Consider the following 18883-nt stretch of genomic DNA (forward strand, 5'->3'; position numbering starts at 1 on the left):
AAAGATGCCCTCAGACCCCTTCTTGAGGCAAATCCCACCGCCTCGTGCGGTTCCTAGGGAAATGAGAGCTGCTAAAAGGGGGGGCTTGGCCCTTCAAAGCTGAGAAAGGCTGCAGAGCTGAGTGGAGCTGCCTGCAGGACTGAGGATGTTGTCCGCCCGCCTGGGGCCTTTGTGCCAGGCGCTCTCCACCATAAAGGAAGGGGCCGGGCAGCGGGGGCCTTTTGTTATTTCCTTTATTTCGATCTTGCTCCTGCTCTCCAAACAGCTTCACAGAAATAGAACCTCACGTTAGCTCCCTTCTCAACTTAAGACAAAACACGGCAGCGGGGAAAATCTTGCACTGAAAACCAGAAAAGGGAAGATGGGTTTGTTTTTTCCTGGGTTGTATTTCTGGGTCCTTGACTATCAATTTACCCACCAAGTTTCCAGCTGATGGGAGGATGGCAGGATGGTGCTAACCTGCCAATCGCACCCATGTGGCGGGGCAGTGGAGCGGCCTTCATCCCAGGCTGACTCAGGAAGGCCCACCGCACGTGGTGCTGACCCCCACTGCTAGCAGCTCACCCGCTGTGCCCCCAGGGTACAGGCAATGCTGGTAGAGAGCCGCAGGACCCCCAAAGCCCTCTCGGCAACCTTCTGACTCCACTGGGGGGACTGCCATACATCCCCCGGGCTGTGTTCTCCCCAGTGGCCACCCCTAAAGAGACAAGTTTGCATCAACCTCCACTTCCTGCTTCCCTGGGAGTCACCATCAGCGGCTGAGACACCCTGTCCGAACTCACCCGGCTTTTTCGCCCCTTCTTACGGCAGGTGCTCAGCACCTCTGGGAGCCTCTGTGGCCTCGAGGGAGGCAGAAATGGGGCGGGAGAAAGTGGCCCCCGCTTCTTACTACCCAGAGCCCAGGCATACATCTTTCGAGTTCCGCCTGCAGGGCAGCGTCATCACACCGCGTTATAAAGTGGAAACTGAAGGTCCAAGGTATGTGGTTTGCCTGAGGCCCCTCCCGCCTTATCTTGCGGAACACGTCTCTCTGGCCAGCGCTTAATAACTGCACGTTGCCTCTCCTTACACATTGCTTTGAGGGGAGAGGGAAAGAACCACGGACGAGAACCACATCCATTTTTAATAAGTATTTATTTATCCAAGTTTCAGCCCTGATAGTGAAGCCTGTTGCAGTTTCTTCTGGCTGGAGCCTGCTTATGAGACCTGCTTTGCCACGGGGCAGGCGCTGGGATTCCAGGCCCGCCCATCACCCCAGACATCAGAGGAAATGAGAGTATTGCTCAAATGAGGGAGACTGGCGCTTTATTAAGGAAACAAAAAATACCAGTAAGACCAGAGAGGTGCTTAATGCCTTTTGGAGGCAGCTGTTCCGTCTCCCCGGCTCGTCCCCTCCCCCGCCCGCCGCGGGCCAGAGCCCGCGTGGATGCGGCTCAGCCGGAGGGGCCCCAGCCCTGAGCTCTTCAGGCCCCCGCGAGGGTTTGGGGGCGCTCCGCGGCGGGGAGGGCGGGGCGCTGCGGGCTAGAGCCCGGGGGCGGCAGGGGGCGCCCTCACCCTCGCCCGGAGCCCAGCAGCCGAGGTTCCGGCAAATCGCCCCGGGGCGTGGAGGCGGGGTGGTCACCGTCAACCCAGGATCCTCACCCACCGGGAGTTCCAGGCTCCGAGGGTCCGCCCAGCTGGCGGCAGCCCGACTCGCCTCTCCGCGGGGTTCCTTCCGGGAGGTCACCCCAGCTGCTCAGGCCCCGCAGCCAGAGCCCGCGCGCGTCCAGGCCGTGTCTAAACAGTTCTCCTAGGGTACTTAGTTCTAACTTCCAGCCCTTTCCCCTCGGGATCACAGGCCCCACCCAGCTCGAGGCGGCTTTCTCCCTCACTCCTGGGCTCCCCAGGAACACCCCACGAAGGCACATGACCAAGCTGCTCCCCACGCCCTGCCGCCCCAGCCCGCCACCCCAAACCACCTCCCGCGGGCGCGGTGGGCCCACCGGGCGCACACTTGCTGTGCAAGGGCTCATGGCCCCTGCGCTTTAATTTCTTCGTGAAAAACCAATCCCTCTCCTCTTTCTGCCAGCAACACTGGGTAGAGAGGATGGCCAGATGCAGAGGCAGCTGCCCCCTGGCTCCTCTCCTTGCCCTCTGAGGACGCTCACGTTTTCCCACGGAGCCGCCTCACACCTTTTGAACCAAGGTCAGGAGGCGGGTGAGTCAAGGCAAGTGTGAATTCAGCACCGGCAGGGCGTGGCCCTCTCGCGTCCCGGAGGGGACTGGCCTGGGACAGGCTAATTAGGTACCGCCCACGCCCAGGGTTTATCGCTCTGAGTCAGAGAAGGAAGAGGGCTTAGTCCATCTCCACACCAACATATCTTCCCCGGCCACGCGGTGGGACTCCGTCTGGATCCGGGATTCGTTGGAGGCCAGGAACTCCACCGCCCGGTCCCACACCCGCTTCATGCGCCTCCTGCAGAGAGGGGGAGGGGAAGCTCAGGAGGCCAGTCGGCCCAGGGCTGGCAAGGGAGGTGGGCTGTGGATGCTCTCTGTACCAACGTGGGGAGCGCACCCAGAATTTATTTATCTGCGGAAAGAGTGGTCAAGTGCTAACAGGACTCTCACAGAGAAGAGAAATTTCTTGAGCCCAGAGAAATACTTCCTCAACCTTCTCTGCTCCAAAAGCTTTCAATTAAAGAGAGCTGAAAGGGGCTGCAGCCCCACCCCACCCCAGGTGTCCAAGCGGGAAGACTCTTGCTAGGACTTGATACTGCAGCAGGCCCGCTGCCCTCCTCCAGTGCAGGCTGCATTTTAATGTCTCGTGTGGGCCAATTAGACAGTGACCACTGGGCTGTTGAGTCCAGGCTCCACAGCACTTCAGGGGATGGGGCTGAACTAAGCCTCCAGCGGGGGAGGCCTGGACGCTGGAACTGCCTGTGGAAACAGAGCCACCAGGTCGGGCCATCTTTGCAGTGACCAGAGTCCCTGCTCTTTGGGGTCCCCAGGGCCCTGCACCCCCTCAGACAGCCTCCTGTTTTCTCTTTGCTCCTCTAGACCAGACAGGAAGATCCCAGGGCGGTGGGGGAGGGCTGCTCTGATGTCTACCCTTTGGTGAGACCCAGCCTCATGTCTGACTGGAGACCACTCCCCAGCACCCCAAGCATGCAGTGAATGTTGGGGGGGGGTGTGGAGCAGGGCGTTCAGTGGGGAGTGCAGATGGAGGGAAGCTCTGGAGGTGGCCCCTGACTCAGGAGGCAGAGTGGGGTCTTGGGGCTTTCTTCCCGGGGGGTCAGGACCAAACCCCAGGACTGTTCAGCAGTCCTCACCTGGCTGGTCTGGGCCTGGCCCCACGGCCCTGGGGACTGAGACCTTCACGGCGGCTCCTGAACAGGGAGGGACAGCAGCCTCACTTGGTCCCTTCCCGGGCAGCCCATTACCAGGTGATGAACAAGCTGGCCTCGCGTGCCTCCCCGAACCAGCTCTTCAGAGCTACCTCACCGCCCACAAGCAGGCCCTCCCCGCAGGGCAGCGTGCCCACGCAGGGCTGACTGGCCACCTGTGTCCCCATGAGCCAAGGTCTCGGCTGCCCTGGCCAAGTGGCCACCAGCGGCCTCCTCGAGAGCTGGAGGGCTGCGGGGGCCTTGTGCGGGGGCCCAATAGCTGGGATAACTGGTCATCCTACGCCCTGTCTGCTTCAAGTTCCCTGCCTGTCGCCATCCTGGGCCTGGGGTGGATGTGAGTGTGCCTCAGCCTCTCCACAGCTTCCAGCTCCCCCTGGGCTGACAACCACAGAGCCCGGCACTGGGAACACAGAAGGCGCACCAGCCCACGGTCTCTGAGCAGGTTCCTTACCGTCCTTGTGCCTCAGTGTCCTCATCTGTCAAGTGGGGTCCTCGCTGTTCCCCCCACCCCCAAGAGCCATGCTGAAGGTAGAGAGAGAGAGCACGGCATCTGGCCGGAGAACTCGGCAGAGTCTGAGCCCACACTGCGGTGGGCCCTCCCTGCTGGCCGCCTCCTGGGACTCTGGCCCCCGATTCTACCCCACCCCTGGTTTTGTCAGGGATCCATCCCGCATCTGCAGCCCCCAGGGACAGAGGTTCCAGAGTCGTGCATGACAATGCTGGCCAACTCCTCCCACGAGCTGCAAGCCCATTCACTGCTGTGAAACGCTGTTTCCAAGTACAGGCGTGTGCATTCGTGTATGGGAACTAGATTGTGTTATCTTAGGTAAGACGTGTTTTTGACTGTGCATCATGGCTAATGACATGTGAAAAACAACCACCTCTTCCTCGCCAGTGATTGATTCAAGGAGAGATGAGTCACTGGCCAGTGGAACCTCAGAGGTGTGTCGCCAGAGGCTTCTGGGGATGCTTTCCCCTGCTCAGGAGAGCAGCAGGGGGCCCACCTCCCCTCCACCGGCTACACGGCTGGTGCTGCTCTGCCTGTCGGCCACCACTCTGTGCCCACAGAGACCGCCCACCAGCTGACAGCATCCAGAGGGCAGGAGCAGGGGAGCCCCAGAGAGGTGGGGCCAGAGACCTGACCGTGTTGTCCCTGACCTCCATTCGTGGAGCCCGTCAGGCCCTTCCCTGCAGAGCCACTCAGGGAGGAGAGGAGACCAAGGACTCACTGTCCAGAGCACCCATCAGTATCAACACTAACAGCGTTGGCGTCTCCAGAGCAGTGGGACCACGCCTCTGCCCTAAGCAGTGACGGCAGGGGGGCAGAGGCGGGGATGGAGCCTCACGCTGGGACCTGGGCTGAACCGCCCCATCCTGCACCACTGGCCCGGGGGCCCTCAGCGAGGTCCCAGCGGGGACTCACCGGCTCTGCGGCGGGATCAGGGTGTCGCGCACATGCAGGATGCCCACGTACGGGTAGCGCTCCATGTCCTGCTCCCAGTCCACGTAGTGGTCCTGGACCACGTCTGTGGGACACAGGGTGCTGTTCAGGCTGAGGCCCCGCAGCGGGGGGCCAGCAACCCTCTCCCTGGGGGCCACGCACCTATGATCTTCTTCACCATCTCATACATGGCCTGCTCCTCCTCTTCCAACTTCCGCCACCGGTACTTCAGGAGGATCAGGAGCCCCCACAGGAAGGCCAAGCCTGGGAGGGGACAAAGCGCAGTTAATCGTGGCCGCCACTTTCCCTGGCCAGGAGCCCACTGGCTCTCATGGGGCAGGTGGCTGTGCTGGAGGCTGAGGCGGTGGCGTCCCTACTGTGTGAGACCCGGGCTAGCAAGCAGGAGACGGAGGATGGGACATGCGGGGTGGGGGGCAGACAAGCGATCAAGCGATCATCTTCCTCCCACTGGCTGTCACCAGAGCGGCGTCCCTAGTCCTCCTCCCAGCCTCATTCCCAGGCTTTCATCTTCTCCCTTGTGAACCAAAACTCATGATTCATACATATATACATGCCAGGCCCTTTGTATTCAAGATGCTGCTGCCGATAATGATGTCTGTGCCTGCCTGCGTTGGGAAGGGAGCTGTGCGCACGCCCAGATGGCCTGTGATTTGTAAGCCGGCTCTCTCTGCAGAGTCAGGCAGCTTCTGTGACGTGGCCTTTCGCTCTCAGAGACACCCCAAGGTCCCGCTCAAAGGCAGCCCCCGATGTCTGGAGACTCCCCTTTGCTGCTCAGCGCCCTGGGCCTGGCTCGCTTTCATCAGGCATCTGCAGCTCCCCAGCAGGTGCTTACATGGTTCAGGGAGTAAAATCAGGCCAAGCTCTGGCCGTGTCTTCCCTGCCGTGTGGCCTGCACTCTGGAGCCCAGGGAAGGACGGTGCCCAACTGCAGCCCAGGCCGGGTGCCCCTTCAGGATGCTGATGGGCCCCACCCCAAACCAAGATTTTCTAGTTAATCTTTGTGCGCCAGCTGCCGGACCTCCAGAGGAAAGCTGACCAGGGCAGTGGTGGACTGGTCATCTCCATTTCACTAAACAGACCTCAGGCTCACTGGGCAGAAACGAACTCTGCGGGCCTGGGTTTCCAGACCTTGTCTCCCGTGCTCGGAAGTCTTGCTGAGCTGGGCCGCCGGGGCAGGGGGACAGGGTGGCAGGACTTACACCAGAAGAAGATGAGCACGTTGGTGACAGCTGTGAGCAGCGCGCGGCTCAGGCGGCAGCCGACACCCATGCGGGGCCGCGCGGACTCCAGGCAGACCACCTTGTCCACTGTGGTCACCAGCTCAGACGGGTCCTCCCCTTTCAACCTGAGACAGGACACAGGGCTGTAAACAGGTTCAAAAGCCCTGAGGAGCCGCTGTAGAAGCCTCACTTTCAGCAGAAAGAGGAGGAAGGAGGGGCTGGGAAGCCTCCACTTGCCGATAAAATAGACTTGGTACCCTGGCTGCACTCTTTCCAGAAATTTCCCACGTTGGCTACTTAGAAAGAATAAAGCTTTAAAGATGGCAGCAAGCTTGAACCCCTGCCGCTAAAGTGATGCCCCCCTCTGTTGGATCGTTGACAACCCTTCTCAGCGTGTGGAAGATTAAACTGTAAATTGCATTCCCACCTCCCAGCACAGAGAAATGGAGATGTTTACGGAATCGCTGGCTTTGCGACGCATGGCGAGGGACTGAAACAGTCTGGGAGGGGGTGCTTCTCCTTGGCGACACGTCGCCTGTTTAAATGCAGAGGCCACGGGGTGCCACCGGGCCCCGCAGCATGAACAGCCCCAGCTCCCAGGGGCCAGACCCCAGCCCCAGCGAGGGGGTTATCCGGATGCTGGGAGACGCCGCCTTCTAGGAGGCAACAGGTCCCTGCTCTGGACTGCAGTGAATGGCTGGTGCTTGCACTGTTGGGATTTCTCATGACTGACTTCTTTAAAAAAAATTTTTTTTCACATTGAAGTATAGTTGACTTACAATGTCGCGTCAATTATTACTGTACAGCAAAGTCCCGCGACTTACTTCTAAATGCTGGTCGCGGGGGCTGGGCTCAAGCCAGGCTGCCCCCTCCAACAGGAAAAGGCGGTGTCATCATTCCTGCGCTGGCAGCTTCGGCGTGTGCTGCCGAGGATAAAAATCTGTGTTCTCTGCCTTTTCTAACACCCGGGAAAATCGCTCAGCCACTCAGGGAAACTTTATTATTATTTTTTTAAAGCCAACGAATTCTAATCGTGCCATGCATCCCGTTATTCAGCTTTAGGCTCAGCTGCCCGAGGGGCTTCTGCTGGCTTCACTGCTGATGGAATTAGTAATTTGAGTGGATTAGAGAGGAAGCGAACAAACCCCCAGAGTGTGCTTTAATATCAGCAGCTGTGCCCTGAACAGAGCCCTGACAAACCCTGAGGGGCGGGGGTGGGGGGTGGGGACGAGGCAGGGTCTCCCCAGCAGGGGACGCCCCCACCGCTGGGCTGAGGAGCCAGTCGGGAGCTTTTCAGGAGGGTGAGTGTGCTGTTTCTGCGAACCATGCTCACCAGGAAGGGACAGGAACAGGCCAAACCACTCAGCTGGAATAAAACCCGGTCTCTCCATTTACAGTTTCCATACTGAGTGAAACCAACATACAGAATCGCCTCATCTACAAATGAAATGAAAACTAGCACCAAGGAAAGGCAAAGCAGAAAAGTGCCTTCTCCAGCAAACCGTGGGGGCAGTGACGGGAAGGGGCACAGCCTGGGTTACTTCAAACAGGTGTAGCTGGACTGCCAGGCAATCACCCTGACACCTGGATTTTCGCATCTCATCCTAAACTGCTCCTCTCCTGGCATTGCTGACCCTACTCCCTCCACTGCCCAGCTGCAGGCCCGGCCCTTGACAACTCAGCTGGGAGACCCGGCCTCCACCTCCAGGCCCCAGACGCCAGAGCCGCTGGGCAAGGACAGGGCCTCACTCACCAGATGCCCACATCCTTGTTACTGCTCAGTATCCAGGTCAGCGCGGCTTCAAACTTGGTGGAGGAGCTGCTGGTCACGTTCTGTTGGGAGAGGGCGGGGGAGATTAGTGCTCCATCTGGGTGGAGCAGCTGGGTCGTGGAAGCCCCCTTTTTCTGCGTGCCCTCAAGCCCTGCTCCACTAAACGCTTAGCAAACTGGCGGGATGGCGATCTGGCACGGATGATCCTGGAGAAAAGGCTGTAACTGGAGGAGGTGATGCGGCAGCGCGTGGGAAAACGGGGCAGGTCTGCGGCGCCAGGCCAGAGAGCTGGCGGCTCATCTGGATGAACGTAAAAGACGACGTGGGGGGCCCTCACTGCGGCCAGAGCTGGCCGTATGGCCTTGGGCAAAGGCCCTCCCCTCTCCGGGCCCAGGTGCCTCATCGGTGAAACGGAAACTGGATGAGGTGACCCCTTGGGTTTCTGCTGGCTCCAAAACCTATAATTCTGTCATCCTGAGGCCACACTGAAAATCAAAAGGACCCAGAGCAACCCGGATGGTAATCCTGAGGGGGAAGTGAAATGGCAGGTGAAATGTCTTAAATAAGCTGCTGAGAAGGGGAAAATGAGCCAGAAGAGGAGCAAGTCACAGGGCCGCTCCGGGAAGGGGCAGGGCAGCGGCCCGGTCAGCTGGCTGGGGGGCAGCGGGTCAGGAGCAAGCTGCCTGCAGGCCGGGCCCCTGGCTCTCAGCTCACCCTGAGCCCAGTCACCCCACTGCTGCCTTAACTTCAGGGAGCTGAGCACTCAACTGTGTTAAAAAAAAAAAAAAAAAGATTTTTTTTAAAGGGAAAGCAAACAAGCCAAAAAGCAAACACAAAACGAGCAAGAAAACAAAACAAAACAAAACGCGGGGCTTGAAAGATCAATACAGAACACCAGGACCTTCGGGGAGTGGACACACACGGCAGCCTACTCACTGCTATATATTCCTGGGCTTCCAGGACAGGAATGCATTTGCTCTTTAGCTTCTCTGGATTTCCGCATTCAAAATTACCTAGGAGGGGAAAAACCACACATTCAAACACAAAGAAGAGGTGAAAAAAATTTACCTGGCAACCGACTGAACACAGCAGCAAGAATCAAGCCATCAGCTCTGACGGGGAGCGTGCGGCCGGCCGCCCTGACAGCTGTGGGGCATCGTCACTGTGCAGCAAGATCAAAAGCCACTTAGCTTGGATCGAGGCCAGATCATTAAAACCTGACCTGCAAAGCAGCGCAGCGATTTGCATTAAATGACTAAAAAGCCGCCCAATACCAAGGTCTGTTTGCAACTGATCCCTAAAAGGATCAGACAGACAGTTCTGGAAGGTACTGGGATGGGACTATAAATAAACGCAGTCTGGGAAAAAGAAAGGCAGGGAGGCCACTGCACTGCAGGGTTTCTGACTGGTCACAGGCTGGTGACCTAGAATGCCAGGTTTCGAGGGGCCCTGGGGAGTGATGGCCAAGCAAGAAGGGGTACCTGTGTGCTGGGACCCCGGCACGTGCTCCAAAGCCCTCTGCTGAGCACCCTGTGCAGCCGGCTCCCACTTAGGGTGGAGCTGGGAACCTCGCCCTTCATCTGGCCCAGGCTTCCAGGCCTGGCCCATGGACCAGCCTCTCTGAAAAGGCCCCAGCCATGGGGGCCTCGTTTAGCCAGATCGGCTGGCCTTGGGGCCCCGCCACAGCCCTTAGCTCCCAATTGCCCACTGTGGCTCACCCGCCAGCAGCTGCTTTACCACGAGACCCCGTGGCAGCAGGGATTGTGCGAGGCTAGGCCTTAACCCCTCACCGGCCTAACTGCCCTCAGCCTGGCACAGCCTGGGCTCTGGATGGCCAGTCTGTATGTGTCTGTGTGCTGGGGAGAGAGTGGCTGAAGATAATATCACAAAAATCCTGAGAATGAACTGAAGCCTGCTCCTCGCTCCCCAGCAGCCAGATCTTCCTACTTCAAAGCTGGCTTGTCCTTCCAGGCCCTCCGAGACTCAGCTGCCTTCTCCCATGCTCCTGCCCGACCCCAGACTGCCCTGCCCTGCTCAGGCCTCTGGGACTACTGCCTAGGTCTCTTGGTTTCCTCTGCTCCCCTTTCTCATCCATGTTTGGTCAACAAAGCTTTAAAATGATCCTGCTTAGACGACACTCTTCGCTCAGAGTGCTGCCTTCCTGCGCCTGGCTCTCTGTCCGTCACTCCCCCACTCCAAGCCTCCCTGCCTGCAGGATGGAGCCGCAACGGCCTGGCAACCACGGCTGACCGGGTGAGACTCATGCTCCCTGTTTCTCCTTCCTCATGCAGCTGCTTCCAACCCAGACTCTGTAATTTCCTGCCTCTTTGGCCCTGCCTTTCCCCAGCAAATACGTATCTACTCCCACCTGGGCTTGAAGGCCTCGCACAGAGACCCCTTCCCCTGTGACACTTTCCTGACGGCTCCAGCTAAAGGGCACTGCCTCCCAGAACTTCTAGCCTCTTGGTTCCCATCTATCAGCCTTTTATATCACCCCGTGGTCAGGGGGGTGGGTGGCCTGTCTCTTCCACTGAACCACAGGCAGTCTGTGGACAGGATCCTTGAGTTACCTTGTATCCTGCAAAGGCCAGCTCAGTGCCCTGTCCATAGCTGACCTCCAACAGGAGGAAGGGGACGGAGCATGGCCAGAGAGCCTGCACTCCTCTGCAGCCTGTCTCAGTGAGAGGCAAACCCTCAGAAGACAGTGGGTACCAGGCCCCCTGATGACAAGAGCCAGGACCGCATATGGAGGATGGGAGGGGGAGAACTGCCTACTAGGATCTGTAGTTTAAGGGTGGAGCTCCTCAACGTTACCTCCTGGGGGCCTCGGTAAACCTCAGACTTTGATGCAATAGGTTTGAGATGAGCCCGAGATGCTGCATTTCCAATAAGCTCCTGGGTGACACTGATGCTGCTGTGCTTGGACCACAACCGAGTCACAAAGGTTTCAAATATGCCCTCCGGCCGGAATTTATATGCCAAACACCTGGGCCATAACTGACTGTGATGCTGTGAGCCCCGACCCTGCCTCTCCTCCAGGGAGCTCACAGAGGCCCCCGTGGCCAGCCTGGTCCCCTCGCAGTCAGGAGAGAGGAGGTGCAGAGCTGAGGCTCACAGGCTTGGCCCTGAGGGCTGAGGGCCGAGTCCAAGTCCACTCAACCTTGACCTCCCGCGACAACCTTAGACAAGGGCTGGCCCTGCAGGTGAGCGGCGCCCCTTGAACCTCCTGCAGACTGACGTCTGGTTTTTGTGATGAAGATCCTTAACACAGGCACAAGCCCTGAGCAGTCACCACGTCATCAGTGGTTCTGAGAGCCTCCTGAATACCAGGACAGGACAGAGTATGTTGGTGCCACCTCGGGCCTCAAGGAACACATTCACAATGCAAACAGCGGCAGAGACTCCGCACGGAGGCGTTTCCAGGCGGTGTCTTGGGAGGGGGTTGAGAAGGCCCTCTTCCAGAGAATGGCACTTGGCTTTCACTTAGTTAAGAAAAGACAGACCTAAGATCACTCGGTGAAATGGGGAGACTGTGGCCCTGAGAAGTCAGGGACTGGTCCAGCATCCCATAGCCAGTGGGGGACTCTGGGATCCGTGACACCAGGACCCTGGAGGGCGGGACAGGCCTGAAGGTGCTTGGTCCACCACCCAGACCACTTGCTGCCTGCAGAAGCCTCTGCACCTGACCGGGCCGACCTGGTACAGGGAGGCCCTCCAGGCTGGGAGTCCTGGACTCTGAGACGGCCTGAGGCCTGGTCCTTTCCAACACCACACGGACACCCAGAACATTAGGTGGAGGGCGCCCCAGAGAACGGGGTGCACCTGCTGAAAGGGAATCTATGTTTTGCTCAAATGCAAGGCTTACACGGGATGTGCCCGTGGGGGACGTGGGGAAGGTGAGGCGTGGCTTCTGGGAGACAACCACGACACCTCGGCCTCGGCCACAGCCCGCTGAGGAGGCTTGGGCCTTGGGAAGCCTACTCACCCGCCTGGATGGCCAGGAAGTTGTACAGCTCATGCAGCAGCTCCAGCAAGGCCGCCTTCTGCTTGGCCTGACAGAACTGGAAGGGCACAGGACAAGCGGTCAGCAAGGCGGCACGGGTGAGGGGCCTGGCCGCCTGCTCTCATCTCAGCCACACTGTCAAGAGCTAGGCCGCAAGGACAGCCTCACACCTTAAAACAGCGACGACAGCAAATTCCGCCACGACGTGGGCCCCGGGGTAGGGTTGGTAAACACCAGGCCGACACACGTAAAAAGAACACCGTGACAGCAGAGGTGGACTGACAGCGGACTCGGCGACAACCAGGGGCCGGCATTCGAGAGGCTCCCAGGCCCTGGCCCCGGCAGCCCTACGCGGTAAAGGCCTCCAGCCGTGGAGTGTGGGCGCAACCGTGGGCAGCGCGGCACCCGGGCTCCTCGGAGGGCAAAGCCAATGCCGCACGATGCGGTCTGGTCTCCCCCTGGGCCACTCCCGTCCAGTTTTCGGAGAGTCGAGTATCTACAGTCTGCCTGTGGACTGTCCACTTTGCGCATTATCTGCTGTGAATGTTTAAGCTTAGATTCTTCTAGAAATGGAAAATGTAGAGGAATCTGAACTGTCGGGAGGAAAACGTCACCTGTGTGAGAGAGGCACGCCTGCATGCCCACTCCTGCAGCGCCCGGGACAGCAGGGGCACCGTTCAGCTGGACTCGCTGCGTTTGGAACATTCCAAACAGGCTGCTTTTCTTTGAGGCTGGGTGGGAGGTTGGGTGCTGTGCTGAGTGGTCGTATGTGAACCCTGAATCCTTACCACATTCCTCACTGCACCCCAATTTCTCAGGTGAGTGGCCCAAGGTTTAGAGACCAGAGGTGGCCACTAAGATCCCACAGCTCGTAGGTGGTGGAGCCGCACGGGAGTGTGGCCAGTGGACTCCAAGCGCACCAGGCTGTCACCGGGCAGAGCCCTGGACCGGAAGTCGGAGGTCTGGGTTCTAGATCTGAATCTGCAGCTAGAGAAGAAAACCAAGATCGTTTTCCTTCTCGGGGTTCACGTGCTGCCCTGATCTAATTTGGTCCTGAATGCTCTCCGTGGCCGAGCTTTGTCCCCTCATATGGCCTAAAGGCCCTGATGCCTTAACAAGGTACCGAATGATGTACCCAAGACTTATGCACGAGACTGCAAATGTCCAAAACAACTCACATGCCTACGAGCAGAGTCAGAAACCCCAACTACTTTTTAAAGACGATTTAACGATATCAGCAAAGCTGATAATTGTAAAATATAACTAAATATACAGAGATCCCAATTCTATAAACACATACACACACAGAGAGTGAAGGGAAGAGAAGCTCCCCAAACATTAATGGTGATTATCTCTGGGTGGCAGAACCAAGGGTGATGATTGTCCCATTTTTCGAACTTGCTAAACATCTATCACTGTCACAATCAGGAAAAAAAAAAGCAGGAGCAATTAATACTGTTCCGAACTCATGGACATTTAGGCAAAGCGAGGCTGAAAGGACAGAAGGTACCAGGCAACGCGACAGCCTGATTAAGATCACACACCCACTGCCAGCCCACCCCCAGGGATTCCGCAGGGCAGAAGCAGAGAGAATGGCAAGACTTGTAGAGAGCTGAGATGGGGGGAAACACCTGTCTCTCAAACCCAAATGCCCCTCTGGGTTTTGGGTGAGCTTGAGCCACAGAAAGTGTGAGGGTTTCAACAAGAAACTCACTCAAGCTGAGAAGTACCCCCCGAGCTGCCTGCTCCTGTGCGCATCCTCCCCAACGGCCGAGCGTGCCCCACGGAAGGTCAGTGCAGCAGAACCCAGCACCGAGCCTGCAGGGAGCCTGAGAGGTCTGGTCTGAGACCCGCCTGGCCAGGGTGGGCACGTCTTTAGCGAGCAGCTGGATGGTGCTTGACGGCTCACGCAGCAGCGATGAGCACATCCCCCACTGAGGACGACCCCAAAGGGAATCTGCCCTCTGTCGTGGGCCTGACATACTCACAGGTGAGCAGGACCAAGAGACAGAAACCAGGGGGCCCGTTTCTAAATAGAAGACGAATGACTAGTATCGCCAAGAGAAGTCTCACAGAAACGGAATTTGTGCTCCCGTTTCTGTTTTCTGTCTTCAAAAGTGTAGCTTCCCCTTCTGGCCACGTTTCTGGGCCACTTCCTTTAATCATCAACTGCAGTTTTTACGATAGAAGGCAGATTATACTTATTATGAGTCTGTCTTTATAAAACAGCAGGGAAGCAAAGATATCTGGCGGATGAAAGCAATAAATACATGTGATAAAAACACCCCCAAATATGACACAGCAGAAGCCGAAGAGAAATAAAACCGCTTGTCTGCGCCAGGATGCCACTTCATTAACGTGGGCAACGTGGGCCTGGGGATGAGTGTGTGTGGTTCCTTTCCCAGCCGCCTCCCCCTGCCCCCAATTGCCAGAGATGTGCCCTGAGGGCTGGGGCAGGCCTGGAGTTGGACACTTAATAATTAGACTACTAAGTCATGCCCTCTGGCAGCACAAGGCTCTGCCTGGCAGGATTTATGACCTGAAAATTTACAGCCGCTATCTTCCCGAGACTACTACCTGTACTGGTGGCATCCCAGCTCCTTGCTAATGCCATTTTCATGACTCGTAAATGGACAGGGCGGCTCACCTTCCCCAAGTATTATTTGTAGGGAACATTAAAGTGTCACAAAACCAATCTATAGACTAAGAGAACTAACTCCACTTCAGATGTGTTTAAAACAACCCCTTGATGACATTTCAAATCAGAATAGCATTTTCAGAGCCAGAGGGGAACGACCCGAGAATGTGGAATTGAGAACCTGGCCTCCTGGCGCTTAAAAAGCAGCCCACCCTTCCCCCTGAAGCCAGGGAGCTTGAGAGGTCCCTCAACCACCACCCAACTGCACCCCCCCGCAGATAAGACTCTGGCAGAAGATCAAAGCCCTCCATGCTGCGATTGATGGGAGAGCTCCTATAAAGTCAGGGGTTGGATCTTGGGAGCTCAAATTCTGTTTCAAGTACTCCTTCACAGCCACAATTGAGTCTGACATGTACATCACAGAACACGATATGATTCTGGTATGTTACAGGAAGCACTCCTGAAAATGATCCTTTTATGATCTTTTTCTGGGCAAGTTTACCTCCCGATGGAGGCTAACAACCTTGAGACGAATAGCGAAAGCTAGAAAAACTCAAACTCACCTCATCTGTTTTTGTCTCACAGTCCACTGGCAGTAATTTCACTGAGACCAAGAAAAGAAACAGAGGAAATTAAAAGTGTGGGTTTTGGAAAAGGGTACAAAAAGGGATCATTCCCAAAATTCAGAGGAAGTAAAACATTACCAACAAAAAGGTGGGGATTAGAAAGATATCACCTAAATGAAGCATTTTTAAAATGTAGGCAGTAAAATGCAAAGGGGTTCTCAGTCCTGGATTAAGAATTAGGACACCTATTTTCTAATCTCAGGGAAAAATGATTAGCCACAGGATATCGGGGAACCACTCACTTAACCACTCTGAACCTCTGGTTTCTTCATAACATGGGATCACTAAAGCCTTCCTAGCTTAATTTAGACTCATCGTCAAAGAAGACAACATATAATGGTGGTTCTCTAAACAATGTTATGTTAAACATGATTAACACCATTATGGGAGGGGAACTCCAGGTAAATCCACTATTCATCCAAGAGCTGTTGTCTTAAAGCATCTCAGCAACGAGTATGACAGTATACTGTCTTTGGACATCACCAATGAGTCACAGTTAGAACCAGCACAACCATGTCACTCCTGGGTCGATTTAATTTCTCTAGCAAGTGGATAACCTGCTCTCATAGTCAAGAAATTATCTGAGTGTGTGCGTAAGTCTGGGATCCCTGCGCCCACAGACTTCCTCATACACCCAAATATCCATCTGCTGCAACAGCTAGGACATAATTTAGCTTTCCCCTGCATTCTGGCGGTCCGTGCTAGGCATGGAAAAATGTGGCTGGGAATAGTATTAATCACACTTGGTTTTTGTAAAGAATTTTAAAAGCTGGTGAACTAAAGGGTCACTTTATACTTAAATGTATAAAGAAATGGTCACCCTGCTGCTTCCTATTAGCCTAGAGAATTCTGGAAGAAGTAAATTTCCCTTTTAGAAAACACAGATCGTTAACTATTCGTTAATATACTGTATCTGGCAGATCTCATTCGGCCACGTCTCATCACAGAACTAACTGTGGACAGAGGCATGGCCGGGAATATCGTGAGTCACAGGACCCTCTCTTAACACATCCCATGAAGGGGCTGGAAACAGTGGCAAATGCCACCATTCACATCAGTTTAAACTCGAAAGGCTCTTGCACGCCTGTCTGAGGCAGGACTAGTATAATCCCCTCTTGACATACAGTGGGTCCCCCGGGCCAAAGAAGAGGATGTGGCCTTTTTGGTGCTGCAAAGCTGGGACCCCAATCAGAACCTATCTCTGAGTGGGTGACCTGGGCACACAGCATGTGAATGAGCAAGAAATCAAAAGGGAGGGCAGAACTTAAAAGGAGCGGGGGTGGGCCTTTAGAGGGTTGTGTTAGAGGGCTTTCTCTAGAGAGGGAAAAGTAAAAGTGACTACGGAGAGACAGCTTCCAGCACGTGCTGGAAAGGGAGGTTAAGTAAGGAGGGCTAGGGCCGAAAATAATAGGAGGGAGTGAAGACAGAAACGACTGCAGACGCAGGAATCCCACAGCTGGAGGAAGCAAAGTCTTCAGTCTGGGGGGAAGAAGGTGGCCTGAGGTATCTAACAGGCCCGGGACGTGCGGCCTGGCGCTGAGAGGCCCGGGGGTCGTTTCGGGGACACCCGCGCGCCCAGCGCCCTCCCCTGCGCCGGCCCGGGACGTACTGTTGTCCTCCGCCTCCTGCGGCGCCGAGGGCTTGCCCATCTTCACCCAGAGGATGCCCAGGAAGACGAGCAGCAGCCCCAGGCTGGCCCAGAGCAGGAGCCGGGACAGGCAGCGCTCCAGCCGCCGCCCCGCCTCGGGCCGGGCGCGCGCCGAGGCCGCCGGGCCGGCTCTCGTCGCCCGTAGGCCCGGGCGCGGGTCGGGGCCGAGGAGGGCGGAGGGCGGCCGCGCCGAGGCCGGAGACGCGGCCCACCAGCGCCGGAGCCCGGGGCTGGCGCCCGGCGCGGTCCTGCCGAACGGCCGGCCGTCCTCGTCCTCCTCGGAGCTGCCCCGGGCCGAGGCGCGGCGTCTGAGCGGCGCGGGGCGGGCGAGGCCGCGGCTCCCGGACCAGGAGGCCGCGGGGGCTCCGAAGTCGCCGTAGGCCCCGGGCGTCGCATAGGCCGGGCCCGAGGCCGCCGGGGAGAGCCAGGGCTCCGCCCGCGGGGAGGCCGCGGCGGGCCGGGCGCGCAGCGGCGCCTCCTCGCGCAGCCGGGCCTCCTCGCCCCGGGCCCGGGCCGCCTCCCGCGGCCGCTCCTCGCCGCGCAGCCGGGCCTCGCCGCGCAGGCGGCGCAGCTTGTTGCGGTAGACGTCCCGGGTGGTGTCGGTGATGGGGCCCGGCTGGAAGCCCAGGGCCTGCAGCTCCCGCCGCAGCTCCAAGTCCGACAGGCCAGCCATGGCCAGGACACCGCCCCCGGCGCGCGCCGCACCCGGAACTGCTCCCGCCCGCGGCCGCGGCGGAGCGGGCGGGGCTCCGCGCCATGACAGGAAGGTCAGTGGTGGCCGCCATATTGGGAGGTCTGTGACGATCGTCGTGTGGCCATGATGGTGAGGTCAGACTCGGCCTCCCAGGGCCACCATGTTGGGGAGGTCTGAGGGCGTTTTTGAAGGGTTTTATTTTTGGTTTCCTTTTCTCTTTCCCGTCTTGCTCACTCCTTCTGTGAGAGCAACAAACTCCATGACAGGCCCTCAGTTCAGTTCAGTTCAGTTCAGTTCAGTTCAGTTCAGTCGCTCAGTCGTGTCCGACTCTGCGACCTCTTGAATCGCAGCACGCCAGGCCTCCCTGTTCATCACCATCTCCCGGAGTTCACTCAGACTCACGTCCATCGAGTCCGTGATGCCATCCAGCCATCTCATCCTCTGTCGTCCCCTTCTCCTCCTGCCCCCAATCCCTCCCAGCATCAGAGTCTTTTCCAATGAATCTACTGTTCGCATGAGGAGGCCAAAGTACTGGAGCTTCAGCTTTAGCATCATTCCTTCCAAAGAAATCCCAGGGCTGATCTCCTTTGGAATGGACAGGTTGGATCTCCTTGCAGTCCAAGGGACTCTCAAGAGTCTTCTCCAACACCACAGTTCAAAAGCATCAATTCTTCAGCGCTCAGCCTTCTTCACAGTCCAACTCTCACATCTTACATGACCACAGGAAAAACCATAGCCTTGACTAGACGGACCTTAGTCGGCAAAGTAATGTCTCTGCTTTTGAATATACTATCTAGGTTGGTCATAACTTTTCTTCCAAGGAGTAAGCGTCTTTTAATTTCATGGCTGCAGTCACCATCTGCAGTGATTCTGGAGCCCCCCAAAATAAAGTCTGACACTGTTTCCACTGTTTCCCCATCTATTTCCCATGAAGTGATGGGACCCGATGCCATGATCTTCGTTTTCTGAATGTTGAGCTTTAGGCCAACTTTTTCCCTCTCTTCTTTCACTTTCATCAAGAGGCTTTTTAGCTACAGGACCAAAAAGGCCGCAGTTCCGATTTCCTCAAAAAGATAAGTTTCAGTTACCACGAAATTACCTCAGCACACAAGAGCCAATCAACTGCCAGCCCGGGAAAATCAAATCAAGCCCGGGAAATGAAAGCCAATCAAACCCGTGGCAAGCCTGGGAAAAGAGAACCAATCAGGACCCGTGGCCAGCCCCCGGGAAATGAGAGCCGATCAGAACTCAACACCTAACGCCTCACCAGATAAAACCTCAATAAAACCCTTCACCTCATCAGACCCAGAGACTCCCGTTTTTCGAATTTTGCGAGTGAGAATACTCTTGATAAGCAATGTAACCCAGAGTTCAGGGCTCCTTCCTGTGGCCACTGCGTCGGTGTCGGTGGGAGCCCCAGCTCGAGCTTGGTAATAAAA

At 57.0% G+C, this 18883-nt stretch overlaps 1 protein-coding gene across 1 annotated transcript; it reads right to left on the bottom strand.

The window, feature by feature from the left end:
* Positions 1–1115: 1115 nt before the first annotated feature.
* On the bottom strand, positions 1116–17463 carry LEMD2 (LEM domain nuclear envelope protein 2). Its single transcript, XM_012100506.5, has 9 exons — positions 16712–17463; positions 15040–15080; positions 11821–11896; positions 8772–8848; positions 7818–7897; positions 6044–6189; positions 4987–5088; positions 4807–4909; positions 1116–2455 (listed from the first exon to the last, which is right to left on the bottom strand). Exons 1-9 carry the CDS (start codon positions 17421–17423, stop codon positions 2305–2307), a joined length of 1488 nt encoding a protein of 495 aa, XP_011955896.3. The 5' UTR covers positions 17424–17463; the 3' UTR covers positions 1116–2304.
* Between the last annotated feature and the right edge of the window lie 1420 nt (positions 17464–18883).

This window comes from Ovis aries, chromosome 20 (genome assembly GCF_016772045.2).
Source record: "Ovis aries strain OAR_USU_Benz2616 breed Rambouillet chromosome 20, ARS-UI_Ramb_v3.0, whole genome shotgun sequence".
In the NCBI taxonomy this organism is placed as follows: domain Eukaryota; kingdom Metazoa; phylum Chordata; class Mammalia; order Artiodactyla; family Bovidae; genus Ovis; species Ovis aries.

What these genes read in the sequence shown, in the direction of transcription:
- LEMD2 (XM_012100506.5), bottom strand. Translation starts at nt 17,423, where the DNA reads ATGGCTGGCCTGTCGGACTTGGAGCTGCGGCGGGAGCTGCAGGCCCTG. An exon ending in GCAGGAGGCGGAGGACAACA is followed by an intron (nt 15,081 to 16,711) that starts GTACGTCCCGGG and finishes TCTTGGTCTCAG; the next exon opens with TGAAATTACTGCCAGTGGAC. An exon ending in AAGCCCAGGAATATATAGCA is followed by an intron (nt 7,898 to 8,771) that starts GTGAGTAGGCTG and finishes CTCTCCCAACAG; the next exon opens with AACGTGACCAGCAGCTCCTC.